We start from the raw sequence: 15589 nt of genomic DNA, 5'->3' as shown, positions 1-15589 counted from the left end.
TATTTTTTTTAAAAATTAATTTAATTTTAGTTTAAATAATTCTTTTTATGTTTTTGAATTATTTTGATATGTTATATTAAAAATAATTTTTTAAAATAATTTTTTAATATATTTTTAAATTAAAAATACTTTAAAAAATATAACCTGTAACAATTATATTCAAAGATTTCAAAACTATAATCATGGGGCTTTTTAAATATATATAAAAAAAGGTATTCTTAAAGGGTACGTGAGTAATTCCACCAAGCCATAGACGCCAAGCAAGATACGAATCACACACCGATAAATCACTAACGATCTTTACCTAACCCTGACGACCTCCACAAAAAAATTCTTTCTCTTGTCACACGATACATCCCATCTATAATCCCAAACAGGCCACACACCAAAAAAAACACAAAACTTTCCGGGAAAATCTTCCTACCACTTTCTAGACATCCAAGCAAACAAAACAGAGAAGAAGCAAAACCCCGGAAACTCCCGAAATCTCTCTGACAGATAGATGTCAACGTCCGGACAGCCACAATTCCGATACACACAAACACCATCAAAGGTTTTGCATCTGCGAAACCTTCCATGGGAGTGCACAGAAGAAGAGCTTATCGAGCTCTGTGAACCTTTCGGAAAGATCGTCAACACTAAGTGTAATGTCGGCAACAATCGCAACCAAGCCTTCGTTGAATTCGTAAGTAATTTTCCTTTAACCCTTTGCTTACGTTTCAATCGAATATGTAAAAATTAGGTTAAAATGGTTGTAAATCTCAGGCAGAACAAAACCAGGCAATACAAATGGTATCGTATTATGCGTCGTCGTCGGAGCCAGCGCAGGTTCGGGGTAAAACGGTGTATATTCAATATTCGAATAGACATGAAATTGTGAACAATAAGAGTCCAGGTGATAATCCTGGAAATGTATTGCTGGTTACCATTGAGGGTGTTGAAGCTGGTGATGTCAGCATCGATGTCATTCACTTGGTAATTGCTCTTCTATCTTTCTTTTTTCTTTTAATTTTTTTTTCAACTTTTCTTTTCCTTTTGATATATTTCAATTTCAATTTGGTTAAATGTGCTGAAATCATGATAATAAGTTTTTTTTTCGTTTCATTTTGGGGGTGGTGGAGCTTCAAGATTGCTGATTAGATATTGCCATGTAGTCCTACCTGAGGCTAGTGGTTGTGGAATGGTTTCTAGATAATGGAGGCATTGTGAATCTATATGTGTGTTCACTAGTCCTTTGCTAGTGACAACAAGTTTCTGACTATATAATGCAATGAAAAAGAAGATATCATTGTCTTGTCTTTCTCCATTTCTTTTCAGTGCAATTTTTTTCAAAAGTTGAGGAAAAAGTTTAACGTTAATTTTATTCACTGTAATTATGCTAGTTATGTTATGTATCATACTTAACATGCAGATGATGGGTACTTGTCTAACGACCTCGTGTTTAGTTGTTTTGAAAATTTTATCTATCTTAAAATTGGTATTCTCAATGCATTGGTTTGAGTTGACTTTCTACTGTTTTTAATTGGACAATTTGGGTTATAGATTTGGTGAAAGATGCTTCTCATTGTTTTATTACTTTTTACGTAGAAATAGTGCCATGATTGGATTATGTAGTAAATAATGTGTTAATTTTAATTCAAGTCAGTTGAATCACAGATGATGGTGCCTCTTATTTAGATTCATTTGTTGGAGACAGTTTGGAAATATTATCATACGTCATTCTCCTTTCTAAGGTCTATCTTGACGCATTCATGTACAGGTGTCATTCTGCACTTATTTCTTAAATATTTGGAAATTTTGTTGTGCCTTTTCATCAATGATTGGGGTAGTCCCAAATGGTGTATAGTTGAAATTCTCATTCTATCATCTTTATAGAATCTGATGTATGTGTCATTGAAACTTGTCGCAGGTGTTTTCTGCTTTTGGCTATGTGCACAAAATTGCTACTTTTGAAAAGGCTGCTGGTTTCCAGGTTAGGTTTCAAATATGCTTTTGTTCTTTCTGAGATTGCACCTTTTTTTTTCTGTATTAGTATCAATTTTTCCTAATATCTTGGCAGGCATTAATTCAATTCACTGATGCTGAAACTGCATCTTCAGCGAGAAATGCCTTGGATGGGAGAAGTATACCCAGGCACACACTTCTTTCCTTTCCTAACCTTTACAACACCCCCTATTTTTTCATTGTCATTTCTTTGGGTGAATTTTCTGTTAGTATGGTGAGTGTTGTTAATTTGTGATGTTGAGGTATTATGTTTAAAAAATTCAGGTACCTGCTTCCAGAGCATGTTGGTTCCTGCAACTTACGCATTTCATATTCTGCACATACTGATCTCAATATCAAGTTCCAGTCCCATAGGAGCAGGTAATAAAATGGTCCCAATTTCTAAAAGTTCAAATACTTGTATGTTTTCTTACTGTTCTTTTTTCTTATGCTTGTTGCTTAAAATCATTCATCACTTCTCTTGTACATCATCTATTTTGGAATTTGAGGCCTTGCTAATTGGTGTATGCCTTTTCATCTAGTGGGTTAGGGAAGCCTCATAGCCAAAACACAGATGTATGGTCATGGTGGCTTAGTAATTTCTTTCATCTTTAAATAGTAGATTATTGCATTTGCACTTGCGAATGTGGTTAGAATGTTCTGTGTATGATTGCTGAATTTTATCAAATGAAAAAAATCACCTTTTCATACAATCATTGTTCAATTTGTTATAGCAGTATATTGCATTTGCACCTGCCATTGTACTCCTCTTTGCCAATTTTGTTTTCTGGTGTCTGCTGTAAAAGTTTGTTTATTTCTCAGCATGTTAATGTTAAGTTTGTTTCTTTATAGGCTTGGAGTGGAATATTAACTTGCATGTTATAATTGTTCGTGCTGAATTTTAGCAAGCTGCAATTTTGGGGGGTTTCTTTTGTAGCCGCTGTATTTCTACAAACCATCAAACAAGAAGTCCAAACAAAACCTTAGCAATCAATTAACTGAGCAATTTCTTGTCTTTCCTGTGTCATTTTTTTGGTGATATTGCAAAGTTCATCTATAAGTGAACGTGGATTTTTTCAAATACTACCTGGGTGAGGGGGAGTAGAGTTGTGAACCTTCTATCTGGCAGAGGATTGCAAAAGCAAGCCAATAGATTTCGCAAAAGTTTCACACATTTTTCCATGACTGTACTTATTCATGCATGATTATGTCTTGTTCACTTGTCAATCATTTGAATCTTTCTTTCGTGATGTTCCTTTTTACACAGCTTCTGAAATTCACGCATCAATAATGTCATAGATAGTGTTGTATGACAGATTTTGTTCTTTGAATTTTGCAGAGACTATACAAATCCGTATCTTCCTGTGAATCCTACTGCAATTGACGGACCTGTTCAGGTGAGTCATGACCGATTACCTTCTGTATTGCATTACTGAATCTTCACCAATAAGCTGTTTTCTCCAGTCTACTGTAGGTGCTGATGGGAAAAAGAAAGAGCCTGAGAGCAATGTACTTCTTGCATCAATTGAGAACATGCAGTATGCTGTCACCGTGGATGTTCTTCACACGGTGAGGAACTCCTAATTGCTTAAATGTTTCCTTCACATGGATTTTGATTTTGAATGAGTTTTGCTCATATAGTGCTCGGGCTGTTCATTTCAGGTATTTTCTGGATTTGGTACTGTCCAGAAGATTGCTATATTTGAGAAAAATGGTGGAACACAGGCACTAATTCAGTACCCAGGTATGCTTCCTTCTGTCATGACTGACTGTTTACAAATCTAGCATGCGAGTCATGTTTATTACGTTGACTACCTACATCGTGTTGAAAGCCTTTTGAGCAACACAGTTCTTTAGGTTTCAGATTATCTGATCATTTAATATTCATTTTGTTAGACTTTGAACCTTGTATGGATCTTCTTTTTCTCTTTTTTCTTAACCATTTTTCCCCCTGTTTTAGGTATGGATATAGAAGGATTTAGTCATTCCAGAATTTCCTTTCCCTGCTTAAAGAGGTCCTATATCAAAGTTGTTGGGGTTAGCTGAACGAATCTTGTTTGTCTATTTCATCCTATTTAAGCTATACCAATTCCTTTTTAATAGTTACAATCACCTCTGGTCTACTTTTAAATGTTATGTCATACTACCAAATTACAACTGGTCACAAAATCACCTTTTGTTACTGTGAGTTAATGTTTATGTTTTTTTAAAACTGATTAATATCACCATTGTGACTAGGTTCATTTTAAACATTACTTCAACCATTTGTGATCCTTTTTAGAGGTGGCTATAGGTTGGGTTGGAGTTGGATTTTCCTCCACCTGCCTCCAACCGGCATATCTAAATCCATCACCCGCCTCTATCTCCAATCCGGTTGGATAGGGCTGGGTGGAGGATTTTCTCCACGCAGTGGGTACCCAACCCAATGTGGATGTTTTTACATTTTAAAATCAATTAAAAAAACTAAAACTAAAAAGAAAATTACATTTCCATCCACGAATCACTAAACTATAAAATAGAGTCTATACTTCTAATCCATGCATAAGACCATAAAAATCCTTCATGAATCATAATATAAAAATCCATGCATCATATTGAAAAAAAAAGTTTTGAAAACTAGATGGGGGCTGGTTGGGTGATGGATTAGGTTAACCTCTCATTCGCCGTCATATCTGACTGGTCAAACCAGATCAGGTTTTACCCACCTCTGGTTTGACTCTGGTCAAATTCAATAAAAATCTAATCCAATTGGATCGGATCAGATCAGATGACACTAGATACCTGACAGATCAGGTGAAATTGCCATTCCTATCCTCTTTGCTAACATATTGGCCAGGTTTTTAACAATGCACATGCTTTATTTGTGAGATAGCATTTAAGCAGCAATAGTGTCTTCATTGTTTTCCAGATGTTGCGACTGCAGCAGTAGCCAAAGAAACTCTGGAGGGACACTGCATTTATGATGGTGGCTATTGTAAGCTTCATCTATCATACTCTCGTCATACTGATCTCAATGTAAAGGTATATATATGTGCTTTTGAGTTAATGTCATGAGAAAAAAATAAAAAGAAAAATAAAAGAGACGCTGATAGAGGAAAAAGTGCATCTGTTCTTGATCGAAAAAGATTTGGTCCTTAAAATGTATGCTTCTTGACACTTGATTGCCCTCTCTTGAATACAATCCTCTTCTTCTTTTGTTCTTTTTATTTTTGTTGTAATTTATCTAGAGATTCTGAGTGGTTGCTTTTTTTGGTAGGCCTTTAGTGATAAAAGTAGAGATTACACCATCCCGGATGCAAGTTTTCTCACAGCACAAGCTCCTGGCCTCCACACTGCTCCCACAACTTGGCAGAATCCTCAAGCTGGTTCAATGTATCTTGGGAGTAACTATGCTACCACAGCTGCTGCTCCTGCTCAAGTTCCTCCTGGGCAAGTGGCAGCTTGGGATCTGAGTATGCAGGCGGGTGGACCAGGCTATGCATCAGTTCGCGGTATGTATCCTGGTCAAACATATCCAACACCCCCAGCATATGCTTCCTCAGCACCACCTCCAGGTTCCTCTCCCCATTCATATAGCAGCCCGATTTCTCCTGGTGTGGCCTCCATGGGAATGACTCACCCAGGGGTGCAGCCAAACATGCGACCTGGTGGGGCTTCACCTCCTGGTCAGACTCCATATTATGGTCGATGATGAGGTATCTTCCTCCTGAAATTTTTTTTTGCCTTTCCAGCAGAAACAAGTTTCTGACAAAGATGATAATTTGATATGCTGTGGGTTCACCTATCTTGTGAGGCTTTGATGTTTTATTCAAAAGAAAAAAAAAGTTTTTAACTATTTCTACATGTCTTTATTTTCTGTCGTCTTGGAATACATTGCTGGATGGAATCTCTGTTCTCAGTCCTTATCAATGTTGTAAGCTTGTGAGCTTGCTCCAGCTTTATTTAGTGCAGCATCAATGTAGAAAACTACTCTTAAGCTTTATATCCTCAGCTTTTTTGAACATTAGTTCTTATGTGAAGATTCCTCATCTGGTTATATCGCACTCTAAACTTGCTACGATCTCTAACCATGTGCATGCTAACAGTTCATATGAAAAAAAAAAATTGCTGGCATTCTTACCTGTGATGTTGTTGAACTCAGTAGGGCAATCTTTTAGCAAATGAGGATTTTCTTCCTTTTGATTTTTCCTTTAGAAAGTGAAATTGTGATATTTTCTTTCATCTCTTAGATGATGGATAGGAATTTTGTAAAATCCTCAACCCTGTTTTGAGATTTTAGTTTAAGTACTATATTTATTATCAAGATCTTGACATCAAATAATTAGTACAACAAATTAATATTATTATAAGAAAAAAAAAAAGATGACAAAAACTAAACAATAAAAGAAAAGAACTTGATTTAACAGGTAAGAATGAAGCCAATGCTCGTGGCTCAGGAAGTTAATCAGGATAGGCTTCTGTTGGTGCGACTGAGCTTCTGGGCCTGTACGATAATGGGAGAGGTTTTACCTCCTTTTCATTCTCCCTCTCAGCACAGGTATTTTTCATTTGTGGGAAGCAATTGAAAGCGAAAGCAACTTTTTTTACCAGCTACTAGTCTATAGACTTAAGGCAGTCATCTTCAATGATCGGTCCAGCTGCAACATGCTGTGTTGCAAGCAAGGTTGGTCCCTGATCTAGGATCTAGATAGCCGTTGCATTTCCATCTGAAGAGTTAGTACATTTTGTTAGTGGATCCAGATGACCTAATGAGTTTGTGGGGAAGCCTTTCTCCAACACTGCAGTTAATGCTCAAATTGATACCTCAGTTTTATAATTGGCCTACCATGCCTTAAAAGCCCTTGTTGGGTAGGGTTCATTTTTCGCTGTTCCCATGTGGTAAACTTGTGGGTGTGTAATTCACTCCCAAGTTTGTAGTAGCCAAGTTCATTAAAATCAATGAAGCCCAGTCATTTAGGCTTGGCCTGCAGAAGAATTTGATCTCCCCTACCAAAGGATAGGCAAGAGACAAGAACTTATTTCGGATGCAACGAAAATTGGACGATGGAAATGGCAACTAGCTGATCTATAATTCACCCCTCACTCGAGACAAACAAAATCAAAACACAACTTGTTCCTTGTCCATGTCTACAAAATCTAGCAATTGGTTGATTTGGGTTCCTAATGTCCTCCAAATGCTTTGTTAATTGTTTGTGGACTTGTCGTGAGGAAACAAGTCATTTTAATTTGTAAAGGGTACATCAACGGTGGTGTGTAAAGCTGGAATATTTTGACAAATTTCCTTCTCCTTTTTTTTTTTTTTAATCATATCTCTTTCCTTGTCACTTCAAATCATCCGGCCCTCTTCTATTCTTCTTACAGTAGTTTTGACTTTTGCAATGAACTTTCACTGAAACTAGTAGAGGAAATTAGTGAATTTAACTTTTTGTACGAGTTGCTAATTGACTTGTGTTTCAATATGGTTCGTATATTTTGTTATAATAAAAAATCAGATACACATGCTTTTCAAACACACACACACTTTAAAAAGCGCATTTAATTAAATAAATTAATAATTATCTATATAAATAAATGAAAACAAATATTAACGATAACTAAGAATAAAATTGAAAAAATTAATTTTATTAACGATCAAAATATTTTGTCTCGCAACATGGATTTACTCGGTTATGTTTATTAAAAATTCATTTTTATTCAATTGAACAATAATAAAAATAGATACAAAAGAAATTAATTGAATAAAAGAAAAAAAATATCATGCAAGATTGCATATATAAAAAATATTATCTAATAACAAATACTTTGTATTTTTTAAAATAATGTTCATCTATGTAAAGACATTAAATATCTTAGAGGAAAGATATTAATTGAAACATAAACTAAAAAAATATTGAAAAAAAAGACATTAAAAAAAAGTATCAATTAAAATAAAAACCAAAATTAGAATAATAATAATTAAAAATAATAATAGTCTAGTGCCACAAATGTGTTTAAAAGAAATAGGAAAAGTAAACAACTCGAGTTAAAGCCCCGATCGTGTTTAATAAGTTGATCTTATTTTCATTACACGATAAAAAAAAAGAGAGGTAATGATAGTAAATAGACAAATGTTTTATAAAAATAAAAGACCATGATAACTTGAAAAAAAAACCTTGGAAATACAAAATTGGATTAAAAAAAAAGTTTGAGTCAACACGAGTTAACATGATATACATGTAACCTATATAATAAGAAGCGAGTCAATCCGGGTTAACCCGCAAAACCCGTGACTTAGATCATGAGACCGAAATAACCTGATAGAAAAGAAATTAAAGGAAATCACAAAGCCAATTTAAAAAATATATAATTTCAAATGATGAAACCGGAAAAGAAAATAAGCAAAGAAAAAAAAGATGTCGACCTGTATTAACTTTTCAAACTCGTGATCTAGATAAATTAGAAGCACCATAAATAAAAAAACTATGAAGCATAATCCATAGCAAATCAAATGTTGAAGGATGAAATTGAAAAAACAAATCAATTATAATAAATGATCTAAAATAAAATGATTGTAATTAAAAGAATGATGGTGACAATCAAAATAAAAAACAAATTAGAGGAAAACCTATAAATTTTTATTGGAGGGTTAAATTGAAAAGAAAAATAACTTTTAAAAAAGAAAGAAAAATAAAAAAATAAAGATCAAAATAGAAAAGATAATACACCATAAACTTGGATTTAATGATGAAATTGAAAAGTAGTAAAACTTTTATAGAAGGGCCAAATTATATATATATATATATATATATATATATATATATATATATATATATGACAAATTGTAATTGAAGGACTAAATTGAAAACAAATAAAATTTTTATAAAAAGATCAAGAAAAGAAATCAAAAATCAAAAGAATAGGATTTGAAGTCGAAATATAAAAAGAAAGAGGACTAAAAGTACTTTTTAGGGGACAAGAGAGAAAATAAGAAAAACAAAAAAGGTTTACTAGCGACAAACTACCCCACTACAACACTAATAGGAAAAGGATATGAAGACACTTCTAACGATATGGTGGAAAAGTAGGTTTGACCACTGGGAGGTGACATATACGCTGTTCAAATAGCACGGGCATCTCTCATGCATTGACATGTGGAGAGCATATATTCATAACATTTTGAATATTTATATGAATTATTCAAAACAAAAGGATCAAATACCCTCTATTAGTATGGATTTAACAACAAAACCAATGTGAAAAGATGAAAAATCTCATGGCGTATGGCTTATATTTTTTCTTAAATCCAAGGGCAAACATGTTTTTTTTTAAATTGTTTTTTAAATAAAAAGACAAAAATGCCCTCAGTTAACATTCTATTTTTTTTTACTTTGAGGGCATTTTAGTCATTTACTATTTTTAAAAAGTTAAAAAGATGCATATACCCTTAGACATTCCTTTAATGACTAACGGGTCATGTGAAAAGACTAAAATACCCTCAGCCTAAATGCTTTTTTATTTTTATTTTAAGGGGAAAAAAATGTAACACTACTGTAGCAATGAATAGTTTTTCATGTATGTGGGTACAATGATTTCCTTATGTTTTTAGAATTTTGTTAATATATACATTTTAACCTTTTAATGTATGTATGTTTTAGACTGATTATTTCTCAACTTAAATATATGTTCGATTGAATTTTAAGTTCCCTGATCCCTTTTTATTTTGTGTTACTGCTTGTCATAGATGAGCATGGCATGCAGTTTGTGTTCATCTCCTAGGTTTTTTCTTAAAAAAATATTTTTATCTTAATATATAAATTTTCATAATGTAAGTTCATGAAAATAAGTGTTTCTTTATACTTGGTAATGTGTTGCAAGATGCATTTCAATTAAAAATGCATCATAATAGTTTTTTATTTTATTTTTGACAGCAACATTGTAAAATAATAATAAAAAAACACTTAGAAAGTACTAATAAGAACTTTAAAAGTATCAATTTAATGCATTAATGTTTTTGATGAAAAATATATTTTTTTATTAGAAGCATGATTTTTAAAATAAAAAATTGTCATTCAATGTTTAATACCCAACATGCCTATCCGATACTATACATATATCACTACAGTCATCTATAATGGGACGTTGAATAAGTAGTAAAATTCATCTCTATTTGATATTATTTTATTATTCAACTAAGGCATAAGCCAAAGAAAAAATCATATTGTATGTATTAAAAGCAACTATAATTAACAACTTTTCACTAAACCTTTCATATAAATGGGTGCCATCCACATTTATAATTGGCCTACAAGACTTAAACCTCTCAATTATAGGATTAAATGCCTAAAAAATCTACCAAAAATAATTTTTCACTATCAAGCTATCCATTATGTTTCCACTCAATAATTGTCCCAAGATTTGATTCTTGTAAAGCAAAAAATAATCGACGTAACATTTTAAATGAGTCTTCACGTGTTCCAAAAAGTTCATCAAATATGTTTTGTTTTGTAGCTTATGTCTTTTTGTAAGAAATTTTAATATTATAATGCAATTTGATTTCTTATTGTATACTGGAAACAATATAAGTAATGTTATCTTGAATAAGATTTGAAATTAATAATTTAATAAATTTTGTATTAAGTTGATAGTGGTCTTTTTTATGTATATATTAATACTTGGGTTTTACCTTTCAACTTTGCTATCTCAAAAAAATCTATTTTTTTATGGTATCCCTCATACAAGTACCATTGACATTCAGGTACATGAACACATTGTAATTGAACAAATTTTAGTTTGAAAATTGAACTTAATATTCAAGTGAATGTGCAATGTGACATTGCTTAACAACATTCACCACATCATTTTTAGTTCTGAAAGTTTATCCATCTACCAAACCACCACTACTAGCTGATTTTATACAATAAATAGACCAATCATTATAAATCATGTCATCAACTCCAGTATCATAACCAATTTCTAGAACAAAAGACATCATCATCATCATCATCTAATGTTTCAACTAAAACCATGACACCTTCATCTTTATTATTAGTAGGTTTGGAGGAGTCATACCTATGTTGATCACAATATGGGTATTTTATTCTATTTTTATTATAAATTCCTATAACCCTATCTTCCAATATCTTAGACGTATAAGCACCAGCTGAATGCGATAATTATCTAAATGACTGAGCATATATGAGTATAGATACATTAGTATCTTCATGCTCTATATTATATGAGCTACTGAGTCTAGGTTAATTACTTCATCATGTTCATTTCACTCTGGATGAACAATTCCATTATATTTTTAAAATTCATATCACATGCAATTGACATGTAATTGGTATTGAGAAATACTAATGTTCCCAAACAAGATACCTTCAAGTGATATCCATTTCAACATCATTATAATTCAACTCAATTCTTTCACATATAACCTTTTTAATATCTTCAAATGACATACCTCTAATATCATTCAAGAATGCAATACTTCTGTTAATATAAGTGTATTATTATTCATATCATGAACAATAGTACTACTATAATGACACAACATAAAGAAGTTTGAAGACATATTCTATAAAATAAGAATACTTCATTATAAATAAATTATCTCACAATTCAACGTAAACCCTAACTGTTATTACTTTGAATTTAATAATATCAATGAAAACATATCTAATTGCATCAATTAAAAACTAAATGATCTCAATTGAACAAAATCTCTAATTACGATAATTTTTACCAAAATTCAACTTAGGTTCTAGTTGCTATGATTTCGATCATAACTTTATTAATAGCATCAATTGATTGAGAGTCTATCTAATTGTATCAATCAAAACAAAATTTATCTCAATTCAAACAATTAATATTATTAAATATGACAAGTAACCCAGTAATCAATTTAAACCCTAATTTCTCTATTTAAACCTTATTGATTCCATAAACAACATTAATTGTATTAAAAACACATAATTGAAACATTCAACACCTAAAATGATCTCAACATTAACAAAATATCCAATTATCAAATATAACATAAATAGTTATAAATCAAAACTCAAAATTTATCCATTCAATAATAAAACCTATAAAACTAAGAGACAATACAACTATTTTACCTTGATTTTTTGATGTCTAGGTAGTGGTTTAACTGGTTGTGGCGGCAGGGAAGTTGTCAATAGAAGCATGGGTTGATAGTTGCAACAAAAAAAAAAAGTAAAAAACTCATGGAGATAAGGCGAAGATGATTTTGATATTTTGGCGGAGAATTAGATGATGTTTTGAGTGATTGATAGATGGTTTTGTTCTAGGTTTCTAGGTTCTTAGAGTTTTTTCTTTTACAAGAGTGGTGGACATAGGAAAAAAAAAAGAGGAATTATATTGATCGTAATCAAAATTATAAATCATGACTGTATTATATAACTACTATTTAAAATTACTTTTATATTAAAATCATGATTTATATTAAAAACATCATTCAGAATAACAGTTATCTTCAAAGTATGCTATTCGTTAGAAACTTTTTCAAACTATCCTCTGTAACTTTTCTTGTAACCGAGTCACTTTTCAAAAAATAAAATAAAAATTCAGGCCTGAATTAGTAAAGAAAAGAAAAGAACGCTAACCGTGCAGAGCACCATTCACCAAATTCACCATGTCCCACCCAGAGTTATTGACAGTTCCATAATGGACAGCTTCAAAACCACTCGGTTTCAAGTTTTGAATCCCGAAGAAAACCACTTTCAGACCTTTAAAACCAAAGTCTCCATTGTTTCCACAAATCTGAACAAAGTAAAAACCACTTAACAGTTGTATGGTCCCTTCTGCTGAAAGCCAGTCAGGTTTTTTTAATCAGGTTCAGGTGTGATGTTGACTGACTTCTATTTAATCCCCTCAAGCCTCCCCCCCACTCTTCATTTCCCACAATTACTATCTTTTTCCAAGGTTTTATCATTTTCTACTAACACTATCTTTTTCCTTTTGTTTTCCTTAATTACTAGCAAGATTTTTTTATTTATTTAGTATTGCTGTACTTTTATTTTTAAGCAGGTGAAATGTGACTTTGCCTGAGGGGTTCATATAATTTCGTGCAGGAAAATGGCTCCTTTTGCGTTTCTTTTAGTGGGGTTTCTCTCCATTGTCTCGTCTGTTCATGGATATTATGGAGGTTGGATTAACGCACATGCCACTTTCTATGGGGGTGGCGATGCTTCAGGGACAATGGGTATGTTACTCGTGTATGTTTTTTCCCAAGAAAATCATACTGTACATGCAAGTTCTATCATGTGTAATCTCCTTAAACTACCGTCCTAGCTAACCTTAGCTTGGTTATTTACGTTTCAAGGCGGGGCTTGTGGCTATGGAAACCTCTACAGCCAGGGTTATGGAGCTAACACAGCAGCACTGAGCACTGCATTGTTCGACAATGGTCTGAGCTGCGGGGCTTGTTTTGAGATCAGATGTGTGAATGACCCTAAGTGGTGCCTGCGTGGCTCCATTGTGGTCACTGCCACTAACTTTTGCCCTCCTGGAGGCTGGTGTGATCCTCCCAACAAGCATTTTGATCTCTCTCAACCTGTCTTCCAGCACATTGCCCAATATAGAGCCGGAATCGTCCCAGTAATTTACAGAAGGCATGTTAAGCAACAACTTACCGTGTCTTCATTTAATTTATTAATTATGTTTAGTGTTTTTTTGATCTAATCAAGAAGGCCATGGTTTATCATAGGGTAAGATGCAGGAAGAGTGGAGGCATTAGGTTCACCATCAATGGTCACTCATACTTCAATTTAGTCCTGATCACCAACGTTGGCGGCGCCGGTGATGTGCGTTCTGTGGCCATCAAGGGTTCAAGAACTCGATGGCAGGCAATGTCAAGAAACTGGGGCCAAAATTGGCAGAGTAATACTTACCTTGATGGGCAAAGTCTCTCTTTTCTAGTTACCACAAGTGATGGTCGCAGAGTGGTTTCTTACAATGTTGCCCCTGCTGGCTGGTCCTTTGGACAGACATACAGTGGAGGGCAGTTTAGGTACTAGACACGATCACACAGCACAGCTACAAGAGTAAGATATATATAGATATATATAGCGTTAATATTTGCTATGAAGTGGCCCTTCGCTTTCCTATAATTGTGAGTTTCTGCAGTTGATGGCTGGCATTAGAATTCGAGCCTCGAGACTGCATTTTTTTTATGCAAGAGTGAGTAATATGGGCGTCCAGAGGCAGCTGCGAGGACATTAAAATACAAATAGAACTGCAAGTAAATTAAAATGTTTGTGGTGACAAAAAAAAGAGATAAAATAAGGCATTAATTCTACTTGCTTGAGTTTTAAAGCGTGTGAGGTCACAGTCGTTCACTGTGCCCCAGCTCGTTTGTATTCAATCGATCAGTTATTAAATGCACAGGCAATGTCATTTGTAACGAAAGGGAGATCTCAACCTTCTCTTTAATTTCCTCTCTTTTCCATGTTGATTACTTTCCAAAAATCATTAAGTTATTCATTTGTTGGTAGAATATTGCATTTTGAATAATAAATCCATGTACTTGAGTGGATTGATATTCAATACATACATAAAAATAAGCTCAAATTATCATACTTCAACAAAAATTTTAAATACTAATTTACTAAGAATTCTCCTTTAAAAAAAGTCTTCTTTAAGTGCAAATATCAAGTAATATTCTGAGATTGAGATTGTCTTCTCCTTGTTTCTTAACAACGTGTCCGATCCAATTTGTGTTCACCTCAACTAATTTTATAGGTCCTGAAATTAACGATCATGTAAGCCTCCAGTAACCCTGGAGGAACTCGAACCCGTGACCATTAAAGAGCAGATCCAAAACCTGACCAGTTGAACTACAAGTCTTCTACAATTAATTTAATCTTAATTTAGTAATTTATGGATTGCTAGAACCAGATTTTCTAAAACAAGTTTTACATCACAAAGTAAGTTTTGCTTTTACTAATGAGCGATCAAAACATTAGCAGACACTATTTTTAAACTCTTTTTCTTGCACGAAATAGAAGTTATCAAATATATATATATATATATATATATATATATATATTTCTCTGATAATACATATTTTTGGTAGCTACAATACTTGTAGTTTTCATTGCTCACCACACCGGGCTTTATTTCTTGAGGCAGATCATAATCTATTTTTGCATGCGAACAAATAATGAACTAATCTTGATACTCCTGATCTCACCTTATCCATCCCAAGCTGGTCAATCTTCATTTAAGATCTTTGATGTCCCTTTGCTAAGATCAGCTCCGAGAGGAAAACCTGTTTGAGCAATATATACAAATAATGGAGGTCTGATAATTACAAAGTCCTCTTCCTTAATACGCACAAGCAATGAATCAATTATTCAATAACATACCCATATGGTTGAAATTAATCTCTTCGCTGCCTTGATAGAGAGCTACAGCTACTCTGATTTTCTGCTACAAATACATGTACTGTTGTCGTGGAGGTTATAATTTTGCATAGAATTAAGTTTGTTGTTTCATAAAAAGACTATTGCGTCTATCAGCTCAAAGAACAATCCCAAAACCTCCTGGGGGAGACTAGAAATGAAGGGCTCTTTCTGTGAACACCAGAGTACATGACAAATTC

General features: G+C 33.1%; 2 protein-coding genes across 6 annotated transcripts; both read left to right on the top strand.

Annotated features, from left to right (window-relative positions):
* Nucleotides 1-252: 252 nt before the first annotated feature.
* Nucleotides 253-5989, top strand: LOC133671209 (polypyrimidine tract-binding protein homolog 1-like). Of its 3 annotated transcripts, none has more exons than XM_062091886.1 (10): nt 253-685; nt 766-975; nt 1910-1972; nt 2060-2133; nt 2269-2364; nt 3323-3380; nt 3448-3552; nt 3646-3727; nt 4892-4957; nt 5240-5381. In XM_062091886.1, exons 1-10 carry the CDS (start codon nt 503-505, stop codon nt 5245-5247), a joined length of 945 nt encoding a protein of 314 aa, XP_061947870.1. In that variant the 5' UTR covers nt 253-502; the 3' UTR covers nt 5248-5381. The 3 variants fall into 3 exon arrangements, with proteins under 3 accessions (XP_061947870.1, XP_061947868.1, XP_061947869.1); XM_062091884.1 differs by having other exon boundaries at nt 254-685; nt 4892-5004; nt 5240-5989; XM_062091885.1 differs by having other exon boundaries at nt 546-685; nt 770-975; nt 4892-5004; nt 5240-5989.
* A 6722-nt stretch (nt 5990-12711) lies between these two features.
* Nucleotides 12712-14394, top strand: LOC133671210 (expansin-A10-like). 3 transcript variants are annotated; one of them, XM_062091890.1, is made up of 4 exons: nt 12712-12826; nt 13059-13189; nt 13310-13598; nt 13694-14394. In XM_062091890.1, exons 2-4 carry the CDS (start codon nt 13063-13065, stop codon nt 14001-14003), a joined length of 726 nt encoding a protein of 241 aa, XP_061947874.1. In that variant the 5' UTR covers nt 12712-12826; nt 13059-13062; the 3' UTR covers nt 14004-14394. The 3 variants fall into 3 exon arrangements, with proteins under 3 accessions (XP_061947874.1, XP_061947871.1, XP_061947873.1); XM_062091887.1 differs by having other exon boundaries at nt 12757-12909; XM_062091889.1 differs by having other exon boundaries at nt 12773-12909; nt 13015-13189.
* Nucleotides 14395-15589: the final 1195 nt, after the last annotated feature.

This window comes from Populus nigra, chromosome 13, assembly GCF_951802175.1.
Source record: "Populus nigra chromosome 13, ddPopNigr1.1, whole genome shotgun sequence".
Classification (NCBI taxonomy): Eukaryota; Viridiplantae; Streptophyta; class Magnoliopsida; order Malpighiales; family Salicaceae; genus Populus; species Populus nigra.
The sequence above is the reverse complement of the archived record's forward strand: the minus strand, read 5'-3'. Positions and strand labels throughout refer to the sequence as shown.